General features: G+C 44.8%; 2 protein-coding genes across 12 annotated transcripts in view; one reads left to right on the plus strand and one right to left on the minus strand.

Annotated features, from left to right (window-relative positions):
- The first annotated feature begins 1,494 nt into the window (after positions 1–1,494).
- Positions 1,495–13,300, plus strand: PIGH (phosphatidylinositol glycan anchor biosynthesis class H). 6 transcript variants are annotated; one of them, XR_009184961.2, is made up of 7 exons: positions 1,496–1,753; positions 5,051–5,260; positions 5,719–5,802; positions 7,050–7,138; positions 7,226–7,289; positions 10,929–11,007; positions 11,115–12,080. XR_009184961.2 is itself a non-coding variant. In XM_023584339.3 (6 exons), the coding sequence occupies exons 1-6, from the start codon at positions 1,574–1,576 to the stop codon at positions 13,166–13,168; spliced, it is 654 nt and encodes a 217-aa protein (XP_023440107.1). In that variant the 5' UTR covers positions 1,496–1,573; the 3' UTR covers positions 13,169–13,300. The 6 variants fall into 6 exon arrangements, 5 of the variants coding, with proteins under 5 accessions (XP_023440106.1, XP_023440107.1, XP_023440105.1 ...); XM_023584339.3 differs by lacking the exons at positions 10,929–11,007; positions 11,115–12,080 and adding an exon at positions 13,142–13,300; XM_023584338.3 differs by lacking the exons at positions 10,929–11,007; positions 11,115–12,080 and having other exon boundaries at positions 1,495–1,753; positions 5,722–5,802; positions 7,226–7,449.
- Positions 7,711–26,797, minus strand: part of PLEKHH1 (pleckstrin homology, MyTH4 and FERM domain containing H1) — a 60,071-nt gene continuing 40,984 nt past the window's right edge. For 5 of the 6 annotated variants that reach the window (XM_012519178.4, XM_071213854.1, XM_071213856.1 and 2 more), the window contains 20 exons: positions 26,388–26,538; positions 26,036–26,178; positions 24,919–25,029; positions 23,934–24,020; positions 23,444–23,605; positions 21,421–21,501; positions 20,915–21,097; positions 20,421–20,529; positions 19,558–19,670; positions 18,759–18,935; positions 18,339–18,436; positions 17,683–17,860; positions 16,785–16,940; positions 15,721–15,821; positions 14,853–14,994; positions 13,645–13,787; positions 13,397–13,526; positions 11,325–11,411; positions 10,879–11,025; positions 7,711–9,903 (listed from right to left, as the gene is read on the minus strand). In XM_012519178.4, the coding sequence (XP_012374632.1) occupies positions 9,808–9,903; positions 10,879–11,025; positions 11,325–11,411; positions 13,397–13,526; positions 13,645–13,787; positions 14,853–14,994; positions 15,721–15,821; positions 16,785–16,940; positions 17,683–17,860; positions 18,339–18,436; positions 18,759–18,935; positions 19,558–19,670; positions 20,421–20,529; positions 20,915–21,097; positions 21,421–21,501; positions 23,444–23,605; positions 23,934–24,020; positions 24,919–25,029; positions 26,036–26,178; positions 26,388–26,538 (2,595 nt within the window). In that variant the 3' untranslated portion in view covers positions 7,711–9,807. Of the gene's footprint in view, positions 9,904–10,878; positions 11,026–11,324; positions 11,412–13,396; positions 13,527–13,644; positions 14,266–14,852; positions 14,995–15,720; positions 15,822–16,784; positions 16,941–17,682; positions 17,861–18,338; positions 18,437–18,758; positions 18,936–19,557; positions 19,671–20,420; positions 20,530–20,914; positions 21,098–21,420; positions 21,502–23,443; positions 23,606–23,933; positions 24,021–24,918; positions 25,030–26,035; positions 26,179–26,387; positions 26,539–26,797 lie in introns of all 6 variants that reach the window. The other variant, XR_011648320.1, reaches the window with a different exon arrangement.

Below are 26,797 nucleotides of genomic sequence, written 5' to 3' on the forward strand. Positions count from 1 at the left end.
GACAATATTTTCGGTATGTTCTATTGTGCCTAGTACACTATAGATGCTCAATAAATATTGATGTTGGGATAAAAATGCTTCAACAAGCAATTACAATTATTATTGAAATAAATGAAGCCAAATGGAAAATTTAAAACTCAAAAAACAAACAAAGGAAAACAAAAACTCAAATGGACACATACTTCACACCACATACAAAAATTGACTCAAACTTCCGGGGAAGATGGCAGAGTCGTGAGCTCCAGGACTCAGGCCTTCTACCAAAAGGGTTTTAAGGATCCAGTAGGGGCCCTAAAATATAGTTAACTGAATTCTTGCTTCTACTACTCTAGATTTTTTTTCTTTACTATTCATATTCACAGGCAGTTTCCAAGAGTAACTTCAATAGTAGAAATAATTCTCATCATATGGGATTAATCTTATATATTGTCACGCCAATGCTCAATTTACTCTAAAATATTCCCTGCTTTTGTAGCCAGAACTCCCTGGAGAGTGTGGCAAAGACTGGCTAGTTGTTCAGCAAATCCTTTCTCTTTTTTCACTGGGCACACCATTAGACTACATTTCCCAGCCTCCTTTAACAGTTCAGGATAGCCCTGTTATCTTCATACACAAAGGGATCAATTCACTGCCCACGATGCTGTCTCTGGGCTGAATTATCAAAAGTTGGATAATTTTATTATCCATACCCTCTGTATGTCCCACACCTGCTGCTTACCTCAGCCAGGGCTTGTCAGTGACTCCATATAGTGGTTTGGAAGAAATCCTTAGCAGTGAACTCCATACTCCTTACTAGGGCCTACAAGATCCTCTGGCTGTCACCTACCTACCTCTCCAACTTCCTCTCCAACTGTTTTTCCCATACATCAGCCTCTCTGGCCTTTTTGATTTTTCCAATAAGACAACCTTGTCCCAGCCTCGGTGAATTTGACCCTTGCTGGTCTTTCTGGCAAATCTCTCTTCCAGAGATCCGTCAAATCCGGGTCTGACGTCTCAGCCTTTTTTACCTCCAATGTCCTCTCCACGGAGACCTTTCTTGACTGCCCTATTGAAAGCCCCAGCCCATCCCTGCCGGTCATCACATTATTGTCAACGGCAATTTCTTAAAATATTTCCATATTGTTTCTCCCCTAGGAAGTAAGCTACTTGAGGAAGGAACAAGGTGTCAGTGTTGTTCACTACCGTGTCTTTGGCACCGAAAACTACCAAGCACAGAGTAGGGCCTCATTAAATAGCTGCTGACTGAATCAATGGAATGAACACCTGTGAACTCTCTCCTCGGGGTGTGCTCTGGCTTAGAAACAGAAATCGATTTCTCGGGCAAAAGTAAGTTTATAAACAGTAGTTTTAATTTGTCGCCGAGTTGCCGGCCTCCGGCGGCTTTCTGAAAGCAATAACATAACAAACTCGCCTCCCCCCCGGCGCCGCTACAGCGTTTTGTGGGAAACCGCGGCTGCGCGGACCGTGGCTTGGGAAGTAGCTGACGCCGCTCTCCGGAAGTGTAGAGCCGGCGAGACGGCGCGGAGTGGCGTGCTAGAGCGGTGCGGCCCGGCAGCGAGGGGTTGTGTCGGCCATGGAGGAAGAGCGGAGCTTCTCGGATATCTGTGGCGGCCGCCTGGCTCTGCAGCGCCGCTATTACTCCCCTTCCTGCCGGGAGTTCTGCCTCAGCTGCCCTCGGCTGTCCCTGCGCTCCCTCACCGCTGTCACCTGTACCGTATGGCTGGCGGCCTACGGACTCTTCACCCTCTGCGAGGTAATGGCCGGACAGCCCCTCCCCGCGCTCGGAGTCCGGGACTCAGTTTGCAAGGCCCCTCTGGTCTCATGGTCCAGTAGCGGCCTCTCGCCGGACCCAACTACAGTAATGGGGCGGATGGGCGGGACCTCGCTAGTTTTCAGGATGCCATTCCGCTGCTGGACAGCTCTGTTTCATTCTGTTGAGTGAACTTTGTGCTCCCGTACGTGGGTTCCTGCCCGCTCTGTGAATCCAAACAGCATACATCCAGTCTTGGTACGATGGCCTACAACTTTAACTCCCACGATTCTATATTCATAGAAATTTAATTCCAGGAGTTCAGAAAACTTAAGTGGATCATACTCATCCAAAACTTCCACTCCTTAGAGGCATCACTGTTAACAAAACCTTATAGTCTTCCAGAAACTTTTTACCTCTCCGTGTATGTGTGTGTATTCCTATTTTCTCTGAGCCTGTTTTCACATCGCTAAAATGTAATATCCTTCATGTCAGCCTTACAGTATTGCTGTCGGGGTCAAATACAGTTAAGTTTGTGACAGCCCTGAAATAAAAGAAATTTTCCAAATTGCTCTTCTCAGGATGAGTTCTGGTTTCATAGGTAATTCCCTGCATTGAATGTATTATTCCGTAATTTCTGTATTATTTCCATTACTGCATCCATTAGCTTTTGTTGCTATCAGCTCATTTTTCCGAGCATGGTAATTTAGCATAAATATGTGCAGAATTACAACTGCCCTAATTTGTATCAAGTTGTACCTAAAAGTTTGTGCATGTCAGTTGAAATAGTGCTACAAATGAATGGCCAGAACAGTCCACCAAAAAAAAAAAATTTAATTTATAATATAGTTGAATTACTAGCCTGAGTTTTGGACGTGTGATAAGGGGGAAATATGTTTATTGCATGTCAGGTGCTTCACTGAATGCCAGACTTCAACCTTAGAAGATAACTATGGCTCAGAAAGAGTAATAACCAAGGTCACAAAACTGAAAAGTGGCGGATGTTGGATTCAAACCCAGGGCTGTCCCACTCAGAAATCCTTTTTCATTATACCATGTTGCCTCCCCTATGGAGAAGAGTGATCTTAGATGCATTTTTAAAATAGAAGTTTGTTTTTAGGCCAGCAGCCCTTTGTATTTTTTTCTTTCATCCTGTTGTACCCCACTCCTTCCCCCATCAACTGCTTGACCAGGACTCAGTGACCTCACTCCCTATAAACTGTACTGCACCACTTCTTAAGGGCTCTGTGTACCAAAATTTCTTATCTTCCCTCTTATTAAAAAACTTTTCCTCAGATTAATAAATCCCAGTAGGCATTAAGAGTGAGAAGAAATCTGATTGCAGCAATTCATTCAAACATGTGAGTGACTTATAGTGGCTTTAACCGCAACTCAAATGAATATTGAATCATTGGAATTACAGGCAGAAAAATAAAATGAAGTAGGAAAAAATGCAGGTAGCAGTGAAGTTTTGGGCAGGGTTTACCTTATTGGAAAGCACGGATCAATTTTCCTGAGCATTTACTACTCTTCCTACCTTCTTCCCTTCCTGTTTTTGAATCCAGAGTTATATAAAATTTCCAGGTTTTTACTTTACTTATTCCAATCTAGAATATTCTCCCCCTTCCTTTTCCACTAGTTATATCTGTCAATACGTACCACTACCTACTCTATACCAATTAAATTTTTCTCCCTTGGAATTTTCATGAGATATTCCAGTGTACTTTAATCTCTCTCTTTTTAACCTCCTTTGACACTTACCGTCATTATCATAGTAATCTCTAAAATATTTTATATGTATTAACCTTACCCTGCCTCTAATTAATCTATAAGGGACAGGAATGGGTTTTCTTTACCTCTATTCTTCCATAATTCTTATTGTTCAGATTATGTACAAGACAGTCTACTAGATACTGGGGAGTTAGTTAACTCAAAGTAGGTTTTTCTGAGTCATTACAGACCCAACCACAAATCCTCCATTCATTAGTTAAAAAAAAAAATTATCTACCACAGGGGTCAGCAAACTTTTACTTTACAGGCTTAGACAGTAAATATTTTAGGCCTTGTGGACCTCTAGTTTCTGTCACATATTCTTTCTTTTTTTTAAACAACCCTTTTAAAAAGGTAAAAAAAAAAAAACTTTCTTAGCTTGAGGTGGACCAGACAGAATAGTGTGCAGACCCCTGATGTAGCACTTACTATGTGTTAGATGTGAAGAACTAGAAAGGTACAAAGGATAGAAAGAACTTCCTGCCCTCAATGACATTCGTAAATTACTGAATATCTTTGATTCTAGGTCATCAGTGATTGTTTCATGTGCCATCCTTTTAAATAATTACTTTTTGGAAAAAAGAAAACAGTGCCACCTGAAAGAAGGACACACATCAATTGAAAAACACATTTCAACTTCAGAAATGTTAAAAGATGATAAAAGTGTCTTAGGATCAAGGGAATAAATAATAGCTACCATTTTTGAGCCCTTGTCACTTCAGTTAGCCATAGTCAGCTACAAGTAACAAAACAACTAAAAGAGCCTTAAGTAATGGGGACCTTTATTCATTAACAACAAAAAAGCCCTGAGAGAGGAGGGCTCCAGAGTTGATTACATGAGACTCGATTTGACCCTGGCTCTTTTCAAATTACTGCTTTCTTCCTTGGTATACTCTACTTATCTTCAGCCTAACTCTCCCCATAGTCTGGTAGAGGCCATAGTAATTCCTGGCATCACAACTTCACAATAAAGGAACTTTTTCTTCCTTAGATCTCTAAGATGGATTAAGTTTTCCTGAATCCCCTCCTGCAGACCTCCCCTCACATTTCATTGGCCAGAGTTGTGTCTTCTACCCAATCCTAAACCAGTCATGACTCCAATCAGATTCTGTTAGGCTAAGTAATGAGTTGTATCGGCTACACTGTGCTAAGCACTTTATAAATGTTCAGTCTGTGATTTTGCACTATTCTGAAGGAGTGTGAGAAGAAAAGATCTGGGACCTGAAGCTGCAAGTTTGGAAGACTCTTTGAGATTGAAGTGATGGTGGATATTTTGGTGATGAAGGTTTTCTGCAGGTCTCTCCCTTTGTATCTGTTTTGCTGTATACTTTCATAGTACTTGTAAGCTCAAATAAAAGTGCTTCCCTATTCTACCATGCATGTTCCTTTCATCTGTTCAGCTCACAGCAGAATAAAGTCTTTTGCTTTTTCTTCACCCGTCTCCGGCCTTTTCCCACCTTCTGTTATACAGCAGCTATATGCAGGGGACCACTTGGTAATCTTATCGCCTCTGTCTGGCTCTCTCTCCAGAACAGCATGATCCTCTCTGCTGCCATCTTCATCACCCTCTTAGGCCTGCTTGGTTACCTCCATTTTGTGAAGATCGATCAGGAGACTTTATTAATCATTGATTCCCTTGGCATCCAGATGACTTCTTCCTATGCCTCAGGCAAAGAAAGCACCACTTTCATTGAGATGAGCAAGGTGAAGGATGTTGTCATTAATGAGGCTATTTACATGGTAAGTATTACAGATTTCTGTGGAGGAGGCAGCCCATGGACTGTCTTTGGATTTAAACTGATTCTTAATACCTAAAGTATTTGATGTTACAGAATTAAAGTTAAAGACCATTTTGTTCCAGTATTTGTAGTGTTTTCTTTTTGACTCTATGTCTATAAATCATAAAACGAAACATATTAAAAAGATAAGCGCCTTTACTTTTGGAGAAGCAGCAGTTTTTCATGTATAGGGAATCAGTATTTCAACTTTAGTGTCTAGCCCAGCTTTAAAATCATCTGGGTTTTTTGTTTCTTTTTCATTTAAAGAATGAGAATATACTTCTTCTCCCCCACTTAAAAGGCTATCAGGTATTCTTAGTGACAACCATTGAAGAAAAAGTTTTGAGCTTCCCCATAATGAAAAAGAAAACAAAAATGAGTTTCACTTAGACCTCTGCTATTTGATTGATTTTCTTACAGCAGAAGGTGATATACTACCTCTGCATTTTATTGAAGGATCCGGTGGAACCACAGGGGATATCCCAAGTAGTACCTGTTTTCCAGGTGAGCACAGAACACTTTGATTAAATTTTCTTTCTCCAGAGAAAATCCTCTACCTTTTCCCCCTTTCTGCATATGTACTGCTATTTATGCTCAGTAGGAATATAAACTTTCGTTATTAGAGTATTTGAAGATACCTAATATCTATTTTTAATGAGAATTGGGATTTTAGTCACTTTAAAGTTCCTTTCTGAAGCAAATAAAAATATGAATTCATGCAAATTTTAGAAAAGATCATCAAATATATGGCAACTTTTGCCTGTAACTCACCATTCATCTACTTTGACTCAGTCTACCCAGTATACGATTTTATGTAGGTGTCATTGATCTACATATTACTGTTACATTTTGAGTTTTGCTTTTTAAATCATAATTTAATATACACATTTTCATGTATCTACAAAAGCCATTACTTATAATTTCAAATATTTGTATGCATTCCATCATGTTGAAATATAGTTTATTTAGCTACTCTATTGCAAGCTTTTAAATTGTGTCCAGATTATATTTTATCCTTATAAAAAACCACTTATACAGACATGTAAGTTACTTTATAGGTATATATTTATATATTCATTTAACCCTACGTTGCTGCTTTTCATTTTTCATAGATTTAAGGCAGCTAAACTAAAAAAAATTCATTTGCATTATAGTTTCAAAATTATAATTGTTTTATTAAAGTTTGTGAGTAGTTTTATAGAATTTCATAGTGTTTGAGCTTGGGCTCTAGAGGACAACTTTACCATGCTATTGGAAATTTGTTTTGTTTTTCTACAGCTTGGCTAACAATGGATTTAGGTGGTTTTTAAATTTAATGTGTAGGTAAAGGTGCTTTAAAATTACTAAATTACTGTCTCTTTAAGTGACAAAGAGACTCTTCATATTTTAATTATTTCCTACCAGTATTTCCTCTTGTGGATATTTTCTGTCCATCCTTCTCTATTAGTCAGGTAGAATCTAGATTTTGATTATATGTTGGTAACAATCCTTTGTATATTTTAGAGAGGTGGAGGTAGTAAAGTTTAGACAGAATAAAACACTCTTTTGCACTGCTTCTTCACACAATTCACAGGCTGGCTATGCAACTAGTTTGGGTGCTATGAGGCCTAAACTTCCTGCTTCTCTGAACTCATACCTGTGCCATTTGTACCCTTTAATGTGGGTGAAAGATTGAGTTGCACATGGATGCAGCACCACTCAGCACCCTCTATGTCTATCTTGACTCTGCCTTTCTCCCCTTTGGAATTCAGAGTGCCAAGCCCCGGCTGGACTGCTTAATTGAAGTGTATAGGAGCTGCCAGGAGATCCTGGCACACCAGAAAGCCACATCAACGAGCCCGTGAGTGCCAGCATTTGGAAGGCCAGATTATCTTCCATAGGAGATGACTCCTAAGCCATCGTGGCTGGTTTATTTTCTGTATTCTAGACCATCAGATGGACACAGTCCTAGGACCAGTATGGATGCAGTGGATTTCAGAGCCATAGAGCAGGTGACTGTAAACCTCATTTATTGTATGATGTTGAACAAAGTATTTTTGTGTATTTTAGTGTTCCCTTTGTAAGGTTTTTGCCTACTTTACCAACTGAGAGGAAACCTTAAGAAATGATATCTCAAAAGCAATATCAAAGAACACTTTGTGAAACTCCTAAGCACATTCAGTTTACTTTTTGTTGAAATTTGTCAAGCAAGATAATGGGAATGTCCATCAGATCTCTTGAGAAAGGTATAGTTGTAAATTGCATAGTACCCCTCTATAAAAGCTAAGGAAAAAAAGTCAAGCCCTTAAGGTATTGGTTAGCAGGAAGAAATCTCCTCTAAAGGACTAGTCTCTGTCCACCTAGTTCCTGAGTTCTATACAGAGTTAATTTATAACTAAAGAAACAAATGTCTTCCCAAAACACACACAATAATTGCCTGGTTCACAGCTGCTTTTTATTGACATCATGATCATGGTATTCAGTCATGGGTTTCAGGTACATTAATACTCTTCTGTTACTCAGCATTGTCTATGGTATCAAAAGCTTCTGCTAAGAGGGATGAGAAAAGGCCAGGCAGAAATTTGACTTTGATTTCCAGACACTGGACTCTCATGTTAAAGAAGGATTAACAAGTTAATTATAGAAGCCTTTGTTTAAAGCAGCTTCTTCTGTGTAAAATTAATCAACTAAGGGAGGATGAGGAAAATAGCTTGACCCTCAAATTTGTTATGAAAACAGCTCTGTTCTTGCTTACTCTTGGAATACTAATTTATTTTTTGTTTGTTTTATTTCTTGGGCACATATCCTCATGGCCCCTAGAGATACTCAAGATAATATACAGTCAGAGCTGTAATCTCTGCCTTTTGCACCAGCCTTAGAAAGATTATCCAGGAGCCTCTTGTACATGTGACTTGTCTGAGGTAGCAGTATCTCAGCTAGATCCCCAAATCCTCCAGGGGAGAGGCAGGAATGAAAATGGAGATGCCTGTCTTGCAAAGTCAAATTCATTTGAGAGAAACAGATTCTGATGTGCTTTTTTCATCATGCTGTTCAGTTTAAAGAGTGAACAAGGGTGAGCAATTTAGAGAGTCAGGAGCTAAGGTGTTCAGATAAGCTAGTTCCAGCCTTGCAGTTTGTCATTGTGCAAGAAAACACACAATGTTGGGGTGAAAGGCTTGGTGATAATTGATATTGCTAAACCCATCCTGTTTTCAGCAGTTTACTGACAAATGGCAAGACTGCCTTAGAGCAATGAAATAAAGCTCAGTTTCCCAATTGTTGGAAAATCAAGAGTATGAACTCTTTTCGTTTGTTTTTTCTATTATGGGAGGGTGGAGACAAGATCATTTCTTCTGCTTTCAATTAGAAGTTAGGAGTTGGGTGTATGTGGATATTGGTGCCATCAGAAAGACAAAAGGTAAAAGAAACTTTCCTTTTTTTTTTTTTTTTTTTTTAACTTGATGCTCTTAGGTAGAGCAGATATCACGTGTGCCTTGTGCCGTCAAACTAATTCTCAGCAGCAGTTTGCCAGAAGTCTTGAGGAGCAGATTCCGAGCCACTAGCCTGGAGGGGTCTTCTGTGTTCCTGACTTATCTTTAGTGGCCTCATAGACCAGCAAATAGCTAAGTGCATTTGCTTGGTTTTTTCAAAGAACAGGGAAACAAATGCTAGCCACCTCGTCCTACAGTAGTGAGCTCAGCCTTCACTGAGCCCTATCCAATCATTAAAATCAGGCAGGGAGAGGTAAAATTGGACCCACTCCCTGCCCTTGCTTGTACAGTGTGTGGTACTGAGTTTGGCTTGCAGTCTGGAGTGTGGAAGAACAGTTTTAGTCTTTGCAGGGATAGTGTGTTGTCCTGCAAAGACAGGGGCTGCTGCCTCAGAAAGGGCGCTGCATCTGTCTGTTCATCAGTAAAGGCAAGGGTCAATCTATTCCTTTTTCTCCAGCCCTGCCAGCAATTTAAGCCAACACCTTTCCCACCTGGGAAAGGAGGTCCAGTTTTAGGCTTTTATCAAATGAGTTGTAAAGTTTAGTCCTGTCCTGTTCCAGGATGCTGGGAAAAGAACTTCAAGTATAAATCCCACATAAGGACCATATACAATATAAAAAACATTAGCCTACCTGAGAGTATCAGTGTACAAAGCCCTGCCTTACAGCACTGATGCCCTCAATAACAGTGGCCCATCCCTGTCTATGTCTAGATTCTGGTAGCAACCAGAGCTCAGTATTCTTGTGGAAAAAAGTGAGTTATCACTGGGTTTGGATTTTTAAAAGTCGGGCCCTGAAACATATGGCCCTGAGAATAAAGGCTTCATGGACACTGAAATACTCACACATATCACAGAACAAACCAAGGAGGGGGGTGGTTAGACCCATCACAGTAGTATATAGATACTCCAGGATATGTATATCTCTACTTCCCAGAGGCACCAGGGGTGGTAGGGAAAGGGTAGGAGAAATCTTCACAGTAACGTTGACCCCTTGGTAGCTTGTGGAGCAGTAGCAAAGAACTGTTATCCATCCAGTTTTCACAGTTGGTGGGCAGCAGGTGGGTTGGTGGGTGGGCTCACAGTTGCAGAGCAATGGTTCATGTAGCTGGCCATGACGAAGGAAGCCTCTGCAATCTAAGAAGACAGAAAAGAATGGGACTTGCCTTCCTTTGAATCCTGGCTTTTTCACTTAATAGCTGCTGGATGCCTAACTTTTGGGCTTCAGTTTCTTCATCTCTTAAATACCCACTCTGGGGATAATATCCAAAGAGGATCATTATTGTGGTTTAAAGGACTGGTGAAATGGGTGCCTGCTGGTCTGGAGATCCTCTAAGTTGCACAGTATCCTCCGAGAAAAAAAGAAGCGACCACTCTGCTCTGCTTGTCTCCACAGCCAGGGAAAGGGGCCTTTTTGGAGGAAAGAGTCTGTATATCCTCACCTGTAGCAGGAGTGGTATTAAAAGGATGAGGGGGTTTGTCGTACTCCAACCTTAGTATTAAAAATGGAAAGGGAAAGGGTCTCCAGTTTCTCAGAAGGGAGTCAGAACTATAGACCAGGACTTCTTATATTTCTGAGCCTTTTTAATTGTTATTTTTGCTAGTCAGCATTTCCTGTGCTGAGTAGGAATAAAGCCCTTAAAAAAAAGAGAGGTCTTTGTGCTTATCTTCAATACCACAAGGAAGGGAGAGCATTGTGGAGACTGCCCCATTTTGTGGCTAGTGTTGGGGACACCAGAACCCAACAGGAGAGCTGGTCTGGCCCCTGGATCTGCTGAAAAGAAAAGAGAAAGGGCACCTGACTCAGGCCTAATGGGGTTTCAGAGAATTAAAAAAGATAATAGTTTGTGCCCACCTGAGAACGCCAAAAAAAAAGAAAAAAGATAGTAGTAGCTGGACCAGAGTTAGTTCCTCCACCCGGTAGCTCCACACTGACTACTGAGATGTAACTCTACCTGAACCTTCTGGGTACTCTTTATAGATTGACCAAAAACTTTACTTGGGACAGGGCTCTTCTGTAGAGTGCTATGGTAATCTTAGTTTCCTCTCTAAGCTCCAAGTCCACCATATCCTACAGATCAGAGTAAATGTTTTAGTGGCTGTTAGACCCACCTTGGGAGCAGCCATCTGGAAGATCAACTTCTCAATGTGGCCTTTTCCAGAGCTCTGGTCTGACATGGATCTAATCACAAGCATGAAGTCATCCTGGCAGCCACCAAAGGTCATCACGGAAGAGTAGGGGTAAGTGACATGCACTTGCTGTGGAAAGGAGCCAGTTAGTTCTGGGGAAATTTTCCATCTGCTTCATGACCTAGGAACCAACCATTTCTTGTCTCTTCTGGGCACAGGTAGCCTTAACCAGGAAGGGAGAGCCTTGAAATTGTCAGTTTTGGAGATCTACATCTTGAATGGCTGCCAAGCTGTGTCTAGGCTAGAGGACAGCATTGCTTGGGTAGGGAAACCATGGTCACATAGCTCAGGTCTCTGAGTCCAGAGAAAAGACAAGACAATGCTCAGGAGAAGGAGGCATCAGGGAGCCAGACCTCACCCCTCCATACCATAGTGTCATGGTCCAGGATGCTGACGCCATCCTCATTCACAGCAATCCACACCAGAGTATTTTCTTTGGAAGACAACTGGGCTGGCTGGGGAAACAAAATCCCATCAGACATATCTACAGCCTAGAGATTCTAAACTGCCAGAGCTTTCTGAGGAAGGATGCACATCCAGGGACCAGAGAAGCAGTGATTTCTGACCTTTTACTCGTCTTGGAAAACAGAAAATGGAATTTGTACAGCATACTGGGGTGAACAGATAAGGCTGCTGATGGCAGAAGGCATCTGGCCTTGGGCTCTGGTCACCTACCTAACTACATCTCTTGGTGTTATGATTAATTTCATGTTTCAGCTAAGTGAGGTTATGGTGTCCAGTTGTTTGGTCAAGCACTGGCCTGCTTGCTAATGTGAGGGTATTTTGAGATAGGGTTTGCATCTATAATCAGTTGATTGCATCTACCATCAACAAAGCTTGCCCTCAGCAACATGAAGAATCCCCTCATCCAGTAAATTGGAAATGATAAAAGCCAGAAATGAGGATTTCAGATGTCAGAAGAGGAATTCAGATTGAACTTCAGCATTGGCTCCTGCCAGAATTTCCAACCAGCCAGCTTCCCCTAAGGAATTCAGACTAAGGTCTTCATCATCACCTTTATCAGAGTTTCCATCTTGCAGCCTGCACTATGGAGTTCGTTCAGACTTGCCAGCCCCCATGGTGTGTGAACCAATTCTTTATAATAAATCTAATATATAAAAATATATATTATTGTCAGTTTTGTTGGTTCTTTATTTCTGGAGAAGTTATCCTGCCTTAGTATGCTGGTGGGGAAACTTTATACTGCAAAATAGAAGCCAGTCCTGGCTGCTTTGTGATAGGAATGGGGACCAGGTGTTTTCTCCTAGCCCTCTGAAACTGACAGTATTCTGCTCAGTTTCTCCCAGCTGAAGTACATCTTGCTTCAAACTTTCCCAAGGGCTGTAAAAGAAGTAGGAAAGCAAAAAATGCAATTTTATGGGCCTTAGGCCCTACCAGAGAGAAAAAAGACTTTGGTGGGCATTTTCTGGAATGACTTAATTTTCACTGCCAGGCTGAGAATCCAGAGCTCCTCTCTCCTATCCAAAAGACTGGGAGGAAAATGGATGAGTCACTTTTTCAGAAGGTTTTTCCAACCTTCCAGACTAAGTGGGTCTGTCTCCCTGTTGTTTTTGTCACATCTTTACTTGTCCCTCATAGCACTTTTGACAGTTCATAAAAAAAAATTTAAATAAATTTAAGAATTTTAAAAATATGTGTGTGTATATATGTATATAGAGAGGAAAAAGAGTATGATTGGTTGGTTGGTGTGTATCTCCTCCACTAGATGGGAAGCTCCATTAAGGTAAGGACTTTGATTTGCTAACCTCTTATAATCTCAAAAAACTAGCACAGTGCCCAAGACATATTAGGAGTCAACAACTATTTGTTGAACCAAATGAGTGTTTGTGTTCAGTGGCTGATCTGTGGCCTCAGTGAACAGCATCAGGATCCAGCTTGGAAAAGTGATTATAAGTAAAGTTCATATACACCAGATACTCAGTGAGGAAAGTTCTACCTGAAATTACTGTTGGCCACTTGGTTTTCATGTGGGTGAAATTAACTGTTGCCTGAATAGTTTGATTCCCCTGGATGCCTTGCTAAGCCTTGCTATTTGTTAAGTTATATGTTATTCTGTCTTTTGAATGTGTTTTTTTCCTCCCCAAATGAAAACATTTCTGAGATGGATATCATATCAAGTCTGAACTCTTGTGTATAAATTAGTTGATCCTATCTTTTCTTTCAGGACATTGAGAAAGAAGTCAATAATTGAAAGATGAGGATTACCCAGAAATAATCCTGGCCCAAAAGCAATGAATCACAACTTTGCTCTGGACCATGGAAATCTGGAATATGCCAGAAATATGGAGAGACAGTGACCCCTGGCGGTTGCTAATGTGAAGGCTGGGGCTGCAGACTGGACTGGCTCAAGTGCATAAGGAAGCTTCAGGAGAGACCTGGGACATCCCCGAGGGTGTGGGATACTCCTTCTGGTACTTACCTGAGTAGCAAAGAGCTTAGCACCAAAGAAGGGCCATTTCCGGGCCACCGTCAGGTAGATACGGATGCATTCAGGAGGGGAGCAGCCTTGCAATGCTGCCCACTTTGTGGTCAGCATATCTGCCAGATGCCTGATTTGGATGGATAGAGAGAAACGGTGTCAGTGAAATGCCAATATGTTTTCATCGCAGCTCTGAAGCCTCTCCCAATTTTGTAGCCCATGTCTCCCCACAGGGTCTTGTTGCCTACCTCAGCTGTTCAGGGGGTGCCCCATGTCTGTAGCGCCTTGGGTAGAACCTGTCTAGGACCTGTTGGAGGAGATGCTGAGCCTTGGCAGGGGGTGTGCCCCCAGGACCTGGCAGGTTAGACCTCTCCAAATCCCCATATTCTACCTGTGGTAGAAGTACATGGGAAGACCAGTTAAGAATCTGGAGTTGGATGGGGAGGGGACTGCTAGTAAGGTGAAATAAAACATTACTTCATTACTTTAATGATGGGGTATGAATGGATATGAAAAACACCTATTAAGCAGACCCTTTCAAGTTTCAGATACTAGACAAACAACCTTTAGGGTCCAAGAATATTAGAAATTTACCAGCTCTCATTTTGCAGCTGAGGTTAAATGCCTTATTCAAAGCCATGCACACGGTTAATTAGTGGCAGAAAAGGGAAAAGAATGTGGGAACCATTTGTATCCCAAACATACAAATATGGAATATAGGACTGAAAATAATATAGATCCTGGAGTATAGCAGAGTGCCCCAGGTGTAGCCTTTGGAGTCGGATTCCTGGTTCAAGTCCCAGCTGTGCCATTTATCATCTTTGTGACCCGGATCAAATTACTTAAACTCTCTTTCAGTTTCCTCATACCTGTAATAAAACATGTAAAATGCTTGGCACAGCTCTTCCGTAAAGTATTTTTAAAATGTCTACTATTATAAAGATCAACTATTAATATTTTCCTTCCGACTCCAGCATGTAGGTCCATATTCTTTTTTTTATGAGAACCATGAAGGTGTCCTAAAAACTTCTAAGGACAATAGAGAGAAGACTCAAAAGTCTCAATGTGTGTTCCTCTTCATAATTCTACTTAAAATGAGTTTTATCACATGTTATCTCATTTGATACTTGGAACAACCCTGTCGGGGCAGGCAGAGAGGTATTTTTGTTTTTAATATACAGAGAAAGAAACAAAATCTCATAGCTAGAAGGTGGCTAGGACTCAAACCCAGGTCTCTGGATTCCAGTCTAGTGTTCTGCACTTAGCTTGGATCTGCAGTAAGGAGCCCTGCTGGGTAATGAGTCAGCTTCTCTCCAAAGCCAGGGACCATAAGGCCACCCTCTCTTCGGGCACCATAGGATCTGCAGGATCTCCTGGATTCTAGGCTGCATCGTGCATTCCACCATGGGTCCCAGGGTGGCATCCTGACACTCCTGATTTCTGAAGAGAACCTCACCTGGGCCATCAGGGCAGCCATCTCAAGAGCCAGCTCCTTGTTGACAGGAAACCTCCCTGCCACAAGCTCTCCATTAGTTTGGGAGGCAAGCAGCAGCCGCTCTCGCTCAGTCTCCCCCTTGACTTGACTCCGAAAGTATAACCTATAAGGAAGAGAATGAGAAGAGGCCAGGACTCAGCTGGGAACCTAAGCAGGGATGAGGCTTTCTCTGAATCTGTCTACTTTGATTTTAAAAAGCCAAATTACTCTTACAATTTGTGAGCATATCTTCTATTTGCCTATAAAAAAATTTAACCATGTACAACACAGAGCAGATACAGGGCCATGGAGATTTCATACCAACAGTAGCATGGGATTCATTTTGAAAATACCATTAGACTTATTGAATTAGGTGAAAGGAATCTGATACCTGGAATCAGCTTATTAAGGAATTGGATGAGTTAAGATTCTAAGAGACTAATGGAAATTATTTTCCTGGAGACATATCTGGGATGGAAATTTTTTCTCAAATAGAAAGTCAAAATGTCTATTTCTATCTAGAATTGGTATAGGAGGTATTTATACTTTAGCCTTAAATATTTGGTGTCCACACAACATTTCGCTCTTCTAAAGCAACCCATGAGGTTGATCTGTTTTCCCAGGGAGTGTGTGTGCCTGAGTGCGTGCAGTACAGGGGAGGAATGACAGAGCCCGAGCTGCCCAGTGTCTCCGAGGATCAGAAGCAGAGCCAGCTTGGGCCTGCAGCTAAGAACAATCAAGCAATATTGTGTCTGTGGACCCCTCTGCCTGTCCAGGACAGGCCATCCAGTCGATGAGGGGATGAGCTGACATTCCATGTTTGGCACCGCCCATGGGTAGTGCTCAGGACCTGTTCTTGTACATCAGCTTCACGATGCGTGTGCCACCCTCAGACTTCCCAGGATGCAGCTCCTTCAGGGCTTGTTCCCACTTGGAGATGGCATCACAGATCTTAAGGAGGCAAAAGAGGAAAGAAAAGCCCCTAATGAGGGGAAGCAAGGTCCAGCCAGGGCTGGACTCAGGCAGAGGAGTCCAGCAGAACTGAGGGACTGTCCTCCCCTCAGGAGGCCCTGTGGGGCCTTGCATCCCCAGGACTTGAGTTGCCTGCGATTCCCCCACAGACAGGGTGGTAAAGGTTGCCCAGTAATGCAGATAGGCAGGCCCCAGTCAAAAACATGACTTCCTGTCACTTCACTGACCACTATTCTCCCCTTCAACAGTATACCCAGAGGTCTACTGTATAACAAAGCCTTACCGGGGCTGGGAAATTTATAAAGCAGATATGTGGCATCGTTTTTCCAGGCAATGGTAAGAGACTATGGGAGTCTTTGTTCTGTTACCATAAAGAAGTAGAATCTAGAGCTGAAATAACCTCATCAAGTACTACAGCACATTCCCACAAACACTTATCTCCCGTGGCACTAACCTTAGACCACAATATAAGATAGGTCTTTCTTAAATCCCATTCAAGGGCCTTCACTTACAGAGGTACCATAAGGATCTACCTTCTTAAAATGTGGTTGGACCTATAAACATAGCACAAGCCTGTGCAGACGTGGGAAAAGTGAGGCACAGTGTACAGTGTGATTTCTAGTGGATCTAGGCATTTCACTGTCCACCATGAGTATGCATACATAATTGGCAGCAGACTGAGTAGGGGCTACTGCTGCAAAGTACCTCCTTGTCCTTCCTACACAGAGCTAAGGAGCAGCTTTACCCCTGGATGCCTTACTGGACACTGCTGCACAGCCATTCAAGGGAAAAAGGGATGTGGAGATCTTATCTCCAGGGACATGAGCACACATAGCTTTTCTCTGTCTGCACAGGCCCATTTTAGCAGCATAGGCTGCTGAACGGTCAGGCACCTGCCAGGTGGTCAGGAGGGGGTCACTCAGCTTAATGGGGAGCTGTTACCTTGATACTCCCTTGCAGGTAGTGTTCCAGGTCCCTGCCAGAAGGATCATCTGTGAAGAGGGAAAAGCCATTGTGGGATGACTTTCTCATGCCTGTCTCCTGATTCAGCCGCTGGAGGAACTCGTCAACTGTGGAGGAGCCATCAAAACCAACCACCTGAGAAGGAAGAGGTGTTCTGTCCCAGAGTGCCCTTCCAGAGATGAGCTCACTGGGGCAGTGGAGGAGACTGAGCACAGAAGGTGGAAGGGGTGGGTTGAAAAGGGCAAGGGCAAAAGCAAGAGGCCAAAGAAAGCTGGTTACCATATTCATATGAAGAGGGTGAGTGCTTAAGGTATGTGAGTCTGCCCTGTGTAAACTGGAATCAGACAAACTCTGTTCCTCCTGTACCATCTATCGTTTGGATGCCTGTAGTCAAGCCACTTCCTTGGTCAGTGTCTCAAGCTCCCTGTTCATATAAGGAGTTCCAAAGATCTACTTCCAGGGCTTTCAAGAGTGAAGCCCTTTTGTGATTCAAGCTCCTTTCTCCCTATACACTAGCACTAAGCCCACCCCCCAAATCCTTGGCCCATCCCTTTTGCTGGTTTGCCTATTAAAAATCTGCCCAGCCTAAGAAGGCTAAGCACCTACTTGGCCCAACACTCTTCTCTATGGCAGGGGTTTTAACAAGGGGTCCGTGAACTTGAATTGAAATTCAAAAAAACATTCTTGTGCGGATATGTTGGTGCGGGTGTGATATATTTATTAAATAATACACAGTATAGTGTGGACTTAATAAGGGGTCCATGGTTTTCACCTGATTGGCAAAGGGGTCTGTAGAACAAAAAAGATTAAAAACCCCTGCTCTACAGGATAGTGAGATGAGAAGTCTCAGGACAGGGAGCATGCCCAGCCTCCTCACCTGGTAAGTTCCATTGGCAAAGTGCACGGGGATGCTGAAGGGCGAGGAATGGTTGAAGGGGTTACGCAGCAAGATGGACACCACCTCCATGCGTGATGGCCTGGCTTCCCGCTCCCCAGTCTGTAGGGTCCTCTCTACTGCCCGCTGACAATAGGTGGCATACTGGCCAGTCTCATTTCTAAAGACAGGAGAAGAGGAAACTACTAGAGACTTCACCTATTCCCCAGGACCTTGGCACCCTGGGTCCACTACCTAGACCTAGCCAGGACCAAATGTGCAGCCTGGAGCAGGCTGTGAAAAAAGCTATAAAGATTCTGGGGATGTCATTATCATTGAGAGCCTATATGCTACAGACTGCTGGCATGGATGTCTTTCAGACAGCAGGAAATGAAAATTTGTGGGCAAATGGTATCATTTGAAAGCCCCCACAAAACATCTATGGATGTATGGTTTATTGTAAAGAGAAACCTAAGCATGCCTGGAGCTCCACAACCCATCTGAGTATACATTAAGGTTGGGGTCTCCATGTACCACCCAGCAAATCTCAGAGGCTAGGGGCAATCTGAAGGTTTTTCCATTTGGTCTGTCCCCACATCCCTCTTAATCATACCTCAGTTAATAGTACCAGAGTGGCAGAGGAAATGACATTCACTCACCTGGGATCTGCATGGCGCTGGAGCTGCTGTTTGACATACCAAAGGAAGTGATGCTGCGGTAGGAAGAGTGGGGCACACAGAGCCAGGAGCTGCCAGCACTGCCATAGGGGATAGGCACCGTGGAGTGAGTGTGGTTCTGCATCCCATCTGCTCTCTTTGAAGCACTCTCAATGTCCTAACTAGAGCCCCCAATCACTCAGTCAGCCTTTGCTCAGAATGGCAACCACAGAATCTGGTTGTGCATAGGGACCAGGTGGACACAGAGGACACCTGTAGTAAGGCTGTCCACCGGCTAGCTCAACTCGGGGAAGTAAGAGGCTCCAAGGATACCTGTCCAGTCACCTCCTTCCACCTTCCCCACCTCCTGGGCAGCCTTTGCCAATGGCTCCTGTCTGCTATTCCACCCCTGGGGATGCCCACCTGCGTGAGTGAGTACTTCTGAGGTGGGCGGCAGCTAGTCTGCTTCATGAGCTGGCAGTAGATCTCACTCTGCAGCTCTGGGTGAACGAGGCAGACCTGCAGCGCTGTCTGGGCCAAGGACACATGGTAGTCCACGGAGGCAGCTTCCAAAGGCACATTGATGAAGAGCTGGCAGGACTGGGAGGGAAGAGATGGCGGGCATAGGAAGACCGAAGGCCCTTGATTATTTCCTCCATGACAGTGGAATGGTGCCTCAGATTCCAAGGGGAGAGGTGAACAAGCTGAGCCATTCCCCCAGGCCTCAAGGGAGGCTCAAGTTCACTGATAGCCCTTTATAAAGTGGGAGCATTGTTATTGCTTGTGAGTGTCAATGCCTGCTGGAAGGACGTTGCTTTAGGGTAGAATTTTTCCTTCTGTAAAATATTTCTATTGCATAAGCAAGACATGTCCATTTAAAAACAATAGAAAATTCAGACAAAGAGCCTTGTGACAGAGGTTGGAATCTTTTAGATCCAAAAGCAGCATAAACTTGATCTTTCCAGCTTTTAACCAAATGGGAAGGGGAGCTCCTCAAGGGAGAGTTTTCACTGAAGCTTGCCAAGGACTCATGAATAAAGACCCAGAATTTCCTCTCTCCCAGAAGCTCTCCTCCCAATAGGAGGACTATAGTTCCTGCAGCAGGGATTCTGGGGGACTTTTTTTTCCCTTCCTCTTCAGGTCCTTCTGTGGGCCACCCCCTAATAGCATGGGTCATGTGGGTGCCACCTGTCCGTGGGGCTGGGCTATGTGCTCACGTTACCTTGAAGAGTTTGAGGGCTTCCGTCTGCAGGGCTTCAGAGGGCAGGGTGGTGAGGGAGCTGTACAGCCCATCTTTGCTGTAGCACAGCATTGGGTGCTTCCAGAGTGGGGAATCTGCCCAAAGCACAGTACCAGAGAGCAGCAGCAATTACCAGTGAAGAGGGAACTCACCTCCCAGCCCCACTCTAATTTATGGGGAAGACAATGGTTTAACTGTCTGGACACATGAGTGGTACTGGGTTTATCATCCACAGAGAGTAGGGTATGCAATTAGCACACTCATAAGAATGACTATACAGGAAAATAGCTGCCACTTTGCTTGTGGGGCTGCAAGAGGAGTGTGTGTATAAGACTGGGCATCTGTGTGCAAGAATATGTGTGCAAGGGATACCTCTTCCCTGCAGTGTCAGGTCTGGATGAAGGAACCTGAAAGCGACCTTAGGACAGTAGTAAAGAGGTGTATATGGTGTGTACCATTAGTTCTTCAGTGCCCCAAGTATCAGTAGGAAAATAAAGACTCCCAATACTCCAGGCTTAGATTAGCTGGATCCCAATTTAGGCTCCATTTATTGATTAACAAATTATAACTATAGATTAACCAGCTACCTTCTTTTTTCAAAAACCTGTAGCCAAAAAAGCTACAGGTTGAACAGAGTAAAACATTTACTCAGGTCACTAGAAAGTCTGTTTCCTAGATAAACGCTTCCTGATACAAGGTCCTTGGAACTTGGTACAGGAAAGGCCCTCTGTGGCTTAGTCATTGAAAACAGCTTCAGGGTGTACGAGTGCTTTCTTTGGGTTCTTAACCAACAATCACCCAGCACCACCCTCTAACCCCAGCAGTGATGGCCACCCTTGTCTTACCTGGGTCTCCCTCACCATCCATGAGTTTTCCAATGAGCTGCTCATAAGCAGTGCCCACGTTGGCACTGCTTCCACCTGCAGCCACTGTGAGGTGGTAAAGCCACGTATCCTGGAAAGGGATGGAAAGCCATCTGGTGGAGATGGGGTGGGAGGAATGGCAACAGCTCCAAGGAGGTTCCGTGAAGGAGCCCAGCCCGTGGTGGGATTCAGCTAGCTTGGTTTCCTCTCAAGAGGAAAGGCTTTGGATGAGGTGCACATGAACCTAAGTCTCCAACCTTGTGGTCCTATCTCATGGCCCCAATCGAGAGATGTTAATCACTGGGAGTAAATTCAATATAAGGGAATATCCCACTAGGGAATACTAGTTGCCAAAGTGTTCAAGAGGGAAATAAACTTCTCTCTTACCCTAAGCTTCCCAAGGCTCAGGGGTAAGAGAGAAGGGAAGATGGCAATCACAGGTCCAAGTTTTGTCATGGCCCAATCCCCTCCCTTACCTTTTCATGCTTGGTGCCAATAAGGAGGTAGGTGGGGCTGTGCTCTGGGGGGTGGATCACCAGGGTGCAGTGGGAGGAAAGCAACCTCCTGATTCCTCCAGCCTCGTAGTCCTCGTCTGAGTCACAGGATCTATCTACTTCCTCTACGTGTGCATCCCGCATGGGCAGGCAGCCCAGGGGTCGCTGTGGGCAAGAGCCTTTCATGAGTGAGAGAGCCGGGGCTCTGGGTGGACCTCCTCTCTCTGAACTGATAGGCTCTGTAGGGCTGGGAATGATGGAAGTGGAAAGGACGACAGGATGGGGAGGGGGAGGTTGCAGCATCCCAGCTGTATGCATCTGAGCTGCGTACTGTGGAGGGATCCAGCCAGCTGGCATTTGCATTTGTTGGACGGTTAAGTGGAGTCAAATGTAAAGCTGGGGGCTTCCGTGAGGACACGGAGCCACAGCGTGGGGGTTTGGGGGAAGTGAAAGAGAGTTGAAAGGCTTCATCAAACCCAAGGAAGTACCTTGTCCTCGTGGCTCCGATAGTAGTAGAAGGTTTTTCCAACAAGAGCACACCAGACCAGCTTGGAGTGGCCATGCTTTACCTGTAGACAGACATGAACTAGCATTATTAGAACCAAGTGACCCCAAGAATAATCCAGGCCAGGCTAAGAGAAGGGAGACAAATTTCAAAATCCATAGTCGAACTTGGGTCTTTTGTGGAGACACTGCTCAGACTCCCTACTAAAGGAAACCACCTCTTTCACAGAAAGGATGCAGAGTTGTATACCATGTGATACCCACCCATCCTTGGGCTGCTCCATGGCCTATGACCTGCCATTAAATGATAACCATGACTCAGACCAGACAGCGGGAGCTGTTTGGAGACATCCCTGAGTTAGGTGTGCAGCATGGACCACCATCCCCCTCCTGCCCACACCCCAGCTCTCATGTGAACCTCTCTGGCTTTTGACTCTCCATCGTTTCCGAGCGCGGGACCGTTCCCGTGGAGGGGATCAGAATCTGGACTTGAGCAAGAGTGAGAGCAAGGTGAGGGGGTGTCCTGAAGCCCATCAATTAGAATTTTCCCAGGCTCTCTTCTTATAACCCTTTCTAATTACCAAAAAGTGATTAATAAGCACTAATTGTTTGTAATGTAAATATTTATGTTTTTCTTTAATTTGGGTCACCCTGATAATCCTGAGGTCGGAGGAGGATAGGTGGGACATTTAGATAATGGGCTTTTTAAAATATCATTTGAAAAATTGTGATTTCTAGAGGAGAGAGCAAAAAGGAGAGAACGAAGGTTAGAGTTATATATCAAAAAGCTGGAGCTCTTATGTTAAAAATGCAAATGAGGAAAAACAACTGCTATTGGGTGTTTTGGGATTAAGACCAGTATTAATAATGGGAATTTTTTTTATATATATTGTATTTTTTTATATTTAAAAAATTAAAAATTTAAAAATATATAAATTTTGTATTTTAGCCCCTTTATTTATATATACATATATACACACATATACATATATATAAATATATATATATATATAAATTTTTTGTAATTTTAAAAAGTGTTTAAAAGGAGACATTCTACTTGATAGAGCTGACCGGGAGCCAACCTTTTACAGATGATCCTTATCTGAAGTTATATGGCTAAACAGAGTACTTAAAATAATTTGGTGAGTTTCAAAGTCCTAATTAACACTGAAACTAATATTTACTTACTGTAAAATTAGTATTTCTTATAAGCAATTTTATATAAATGCATATAAATTATGACATTCAGGATGATAAATCAATAAATTTTTACATGAAAAAAAAAACAGGCCAATCAGATTTCCTCTGTGAGGAACATGAACAAGGAAGAATGTGGCAGTTGGCAAAGGCCAGAGTTTTAAGGATACTGTGAGGAAGGTAAGGGTCATGACAAGTGGGGGTCCTAGGCAAGTGTCAGTCAAAAGCGAACAGAAACTGCACACAGGCAGAGGAGAATCACAGACACAGAGACGGAATGGAGAAGCACAGATAGAGAACCCTGGAGCACTGAGCACTGAGGGCTTCTGGGTCTAGTTCATATGCATCCTTAACTTCCCTTTCCCTGGGGGAATAACAAGTGCTTCTCTGGTCCTGATCACCAGAAGAGCTCTACCTAAAACATATCTTTAGGGCAGGTCCCTCAGCACCCTGGGATACAGAGTCTTTGAGTGGTCATCACCACCTCGCCTAGGTCTCTACTTCCCATTATTAATACTGAAGCTTTGTGGGACACCAGGAAGAGTGGGGCAACACCCAATGACCTCAAAATGGGCACAAAACATTCCTTTCCCTCCTCTGTCTGGAGAATAGCTCTGATCCCTATTTCCAGGGAATCATGCACCATCATCTTGTGTGTCCAGTCCATATTTGAGGGCCAACCGCTGGGAGGAAGTTCCTGGAGAAAGGAGCTGTGGATGAGGAGGGAACCCACTGGCCCTTACCCTCCCAATCCTGGCCCCCCTGACTCTCAAGAGGCCTGCATTCCTCCGCACTAGCTCCACCCCATACCTTGGTCAGCCAGCCCTTCACGGTGGGTTTAGTGCCTCCCTGAGGCAGGGTTGGAGGCCCAGTGGCTTGGACCTTGAGCAGGCTCTGGAGTACTTGGATCCACTCCTCCAGCAGGCTGGGTGAATCAGCTGTCAGGTGGTAGGTTTTCTTCTCAGAGATGAGCTATGAAGGAGTGAGGGATTGGGGGCCAGAAGCAGGAACACAGGAGGATTAACAGGGACCTGGCTCTGCGGGGATACAAATCTCTAAACCCACTGGGCTCTCCTCCTTCCTATCTTGATATTCTCTCCCTCCTTTTCTTCTCTGTCTTCCCTACCTTCATAGTTTGCCTTCTCATCTTCCTTTCTCAGACTCACAAATTAGGATCATGGCCAAATGTTAATGTAGTGTCCTTCATACATGCTCATTTTGCTCCATCTTTGCCTCAATTATAGCTATATCCAAACCCACACTCCACTTCTGTCTAAAATACTATCAAGAGCCTGCTCACCTGGAATGTCTTTGCACCCTCCCCTTGAACAATTTGGCAACGGGAATTCAGTTCCACTTGACCTTGAGGTTTCCGGATGACATCACTCTGTAAAGAAAGGAGTGGGCAGGAGAGAAGATGGAGTGTGGAACCTTCCCAGAACAGCATCGCTTAATATCATATCTTACTCCAGGTCACAAAGGGAAAGTGATTCCCTTTCTTGGGCTAAGTATGATGGGTAACTTGTTTTGGACCCTGATCCTAGCCAAAAGGATCACTGATTAAGGACCTGAGCTTTTATAAAGATCTTAAATGTTTCCATTGCATTCTTCATAGCAAGCATGATAAATAAGTGCACAGATGTTACAGTTACTCTTTCCAGTGCCCACTGCAGACATTAATCAATCACATCATGCTTTCTAGCTGAGCTCAGATACATCCCCAGTCCTTCTTAACATAATGTTCGAGGCATCCACTACCAATCAACTGGAGCTGCATAAGAGACAAAGCCTTTCTGCCTTCTTTAAAACATTCAAATAGACTCTCGAGAGAGGTCCAGTCAACTAATTTCCAATGTCTAAAGTTCCCTACTTCCAAACACCTCCTTTGGTGGAAGGAGGTGGAGGAGGCAATGGGCTCACTTGTTAGGACAATCCAGATGATGTGTGGCTAGCCTGGGAAGAGTTCTCTTACAGGACCAGGCATTAGAAGAAATTGGCTGCTGAAGGAAGGAAGAATCACCAAGCCAAATGACCTAGAAAATGGCTTCAAAGCTGTGGATGGGCTGAGCTATAATAGTTTCCTCAGTGCCTATTTCATAGTGAGAACTGGTGGCCAGCCTCTGGCTTTTGTCCCCAAGTGTGGCTCAATGCTCAGATGGCCCACCTGCCAGATCTTTGGCCCTCTGACCTTGGGCCACACTTCCGCTCCTCCAGCCCTCTCACACAATTCTGAATTTGGGGTAGGGTCCTTTTAACTACATAGTCCTAGGGGAGGAGGGTCTCACCGGGGACTTGTAGTACATAATCTGTCCCTGTCTCAGGACGAACCAGCGCCTCTTCCAGGTCTTCACCCGGCTCCCCATTTTCAGCAGGTAGCCCGACTTCTCCAGTGACTCCTGTAGGAGTGGAAGGATGTAGGGGAGAAGAGGAGTAGACAGAAAGGAGATCCCTTGGAGCTTTGTCACATAGGCCAAAATGGTCCAGTGGAGTCCCTCCTTTGTCATCAATTTTAAAACAATATATTAAGTATCTACTATGTGTATTTTCAGGACACCACGAAGGGTTCAGAGAGGACCAAGGAAGGTCCTGCTGTGGAAGGGCTCTCGCACTGGGCAAGGAAGAGAACCTCTCACCATGGGAAGATGGCAGATTAGGGGCTGCAAAAGGGAAAGGCTGGCCAGGGAGGCTTCAGGAAAGAGACCTGGCTGGCCTTTAAAGGGGAGGTCAGCCTCAGACAAGCTGAGGGGAGGAAGAAGGCCATTCCAGGTAGCACAGGAGGAGAGGGCAAGGAAGGTTTGGGGGACAGTGGGCACATCAGCCAGGCTGGGGTGCCGAGTTTGTGGGACAGGGGAGATGAAGACAAAGGGGCAGCCCAGTGGTATAGAGCAAGGGCTTAGGAAGGAGATCTGGATTTCCTGCTGGCTCTGGCATGTAGGAGCACAGCCCTGGCCTCAGCCTTCTCATCTGCAGAATGGAGTAATACTCCTCAGGGGATTGTGAGGACAGGAGAGCCAAGGCCTGAAAAGCACTGAGCACTGTGCCTGGCACCAGATAAGAGTGCAATAAATGTTAACTCTCATTAGCATTCCAGGGTCAGTTTTAGAGAAAACAAGGTAAGGTGAGTAAAACTCTTCGTGCACCCTGGTGGGCCAAAGTGGGCTCGTGCCACCTGGCTGCTCCTGGTATGAGGAGGTGCTCGCGAGGCACCCCTCCTTCCTCACAGGTGTGTGACTGCCTCCATCACGCCACAACCCCCAGCCCAGTCCCCATGGCCTCACCTCAATGGCAGTCCCTGGACCCCACCCGCCTTTCTTCACCAAACCTGGGGTTCCCCATATCTGCTGGAGGCCTGTGCCCACCCTGACCCCTTCAGGCTTCATCGGGACTGTGCTGCCAGCTCACCCTGCCTAGGCCCAGCCCGTCAGTGGAGTAGGATGAGGTGCGCTGTAGTTTGTGCTCAGGCTCTGAGTAGTCACTGTCCAGAGAGCAGGCATCCGGGGGGATAGCATAGTCGCTCTCGGAGCTCAGCGAGGACATTGAGACACCTGGCCGTGGGAGAGGAGTCAAGACCCCTGGGTCCCACACCTCCCCCAACCCTCCCATCCCAGGAGCTGCGGAGCCTTCATCACCCAGCCCAGGACCTCTGAGTGGGGGCAGAGGGTAGAGCATCTGCAGAGCGGGCAGGCGGGGGCCTGGGGGCACGACTGCTCAGGGAGGAGGTGCCCGTTGTTGCTCCTGCTCCCCTTCTCTGTACCTCTCTTGATGGCCCGGGGGCTGCCAAGTCCGCTGGTCTTCCGGGACTCCGAGCAGGGAACCGAAGTTCGGAAACTCGCCTGAGAGCTGCAGTCGTCGTCAGACCCGGAGGACTCGTCCACAAAGGGCACGTTGCTGATCTGCAGGGCTTTCTGCAAAACAGGTCCCCTTCCCCACTGCAGCTCCTGCTCCAAGTTCCCAGGCATCGTGGCCTGTCCGGGGCAGCATCAGTGTCCTCACCCCGCCAGGGTGCCGAGCAGACAACCGCTCCAAAGGCTATGGACTCCGGAAGGCCCTACTGGCCTTACTCCTGCTTCCTCATCTCTGTACTTCTCCTTGGGCCTCCCACCCCCCCATACCATCTTCTGTGGTCTCCAAAGGTGCTGCCCCATTCAGGCTGAATAGTCAGCT

Source organism: Dasypus novemcinctus, chromosome 3, assembly GCF_030445035.2.
Source record: "Dasypus novemcinctus isolate mDasNov1 chromosome 3, mDasNov1.1.hap2, whole genome shotgun sequence".
NCBI lineage: Eukaryota > Metazoa > Chordata > Mammalia > Cingulata > Dasypodidae > Dasypus > Dasypus novemcinctus.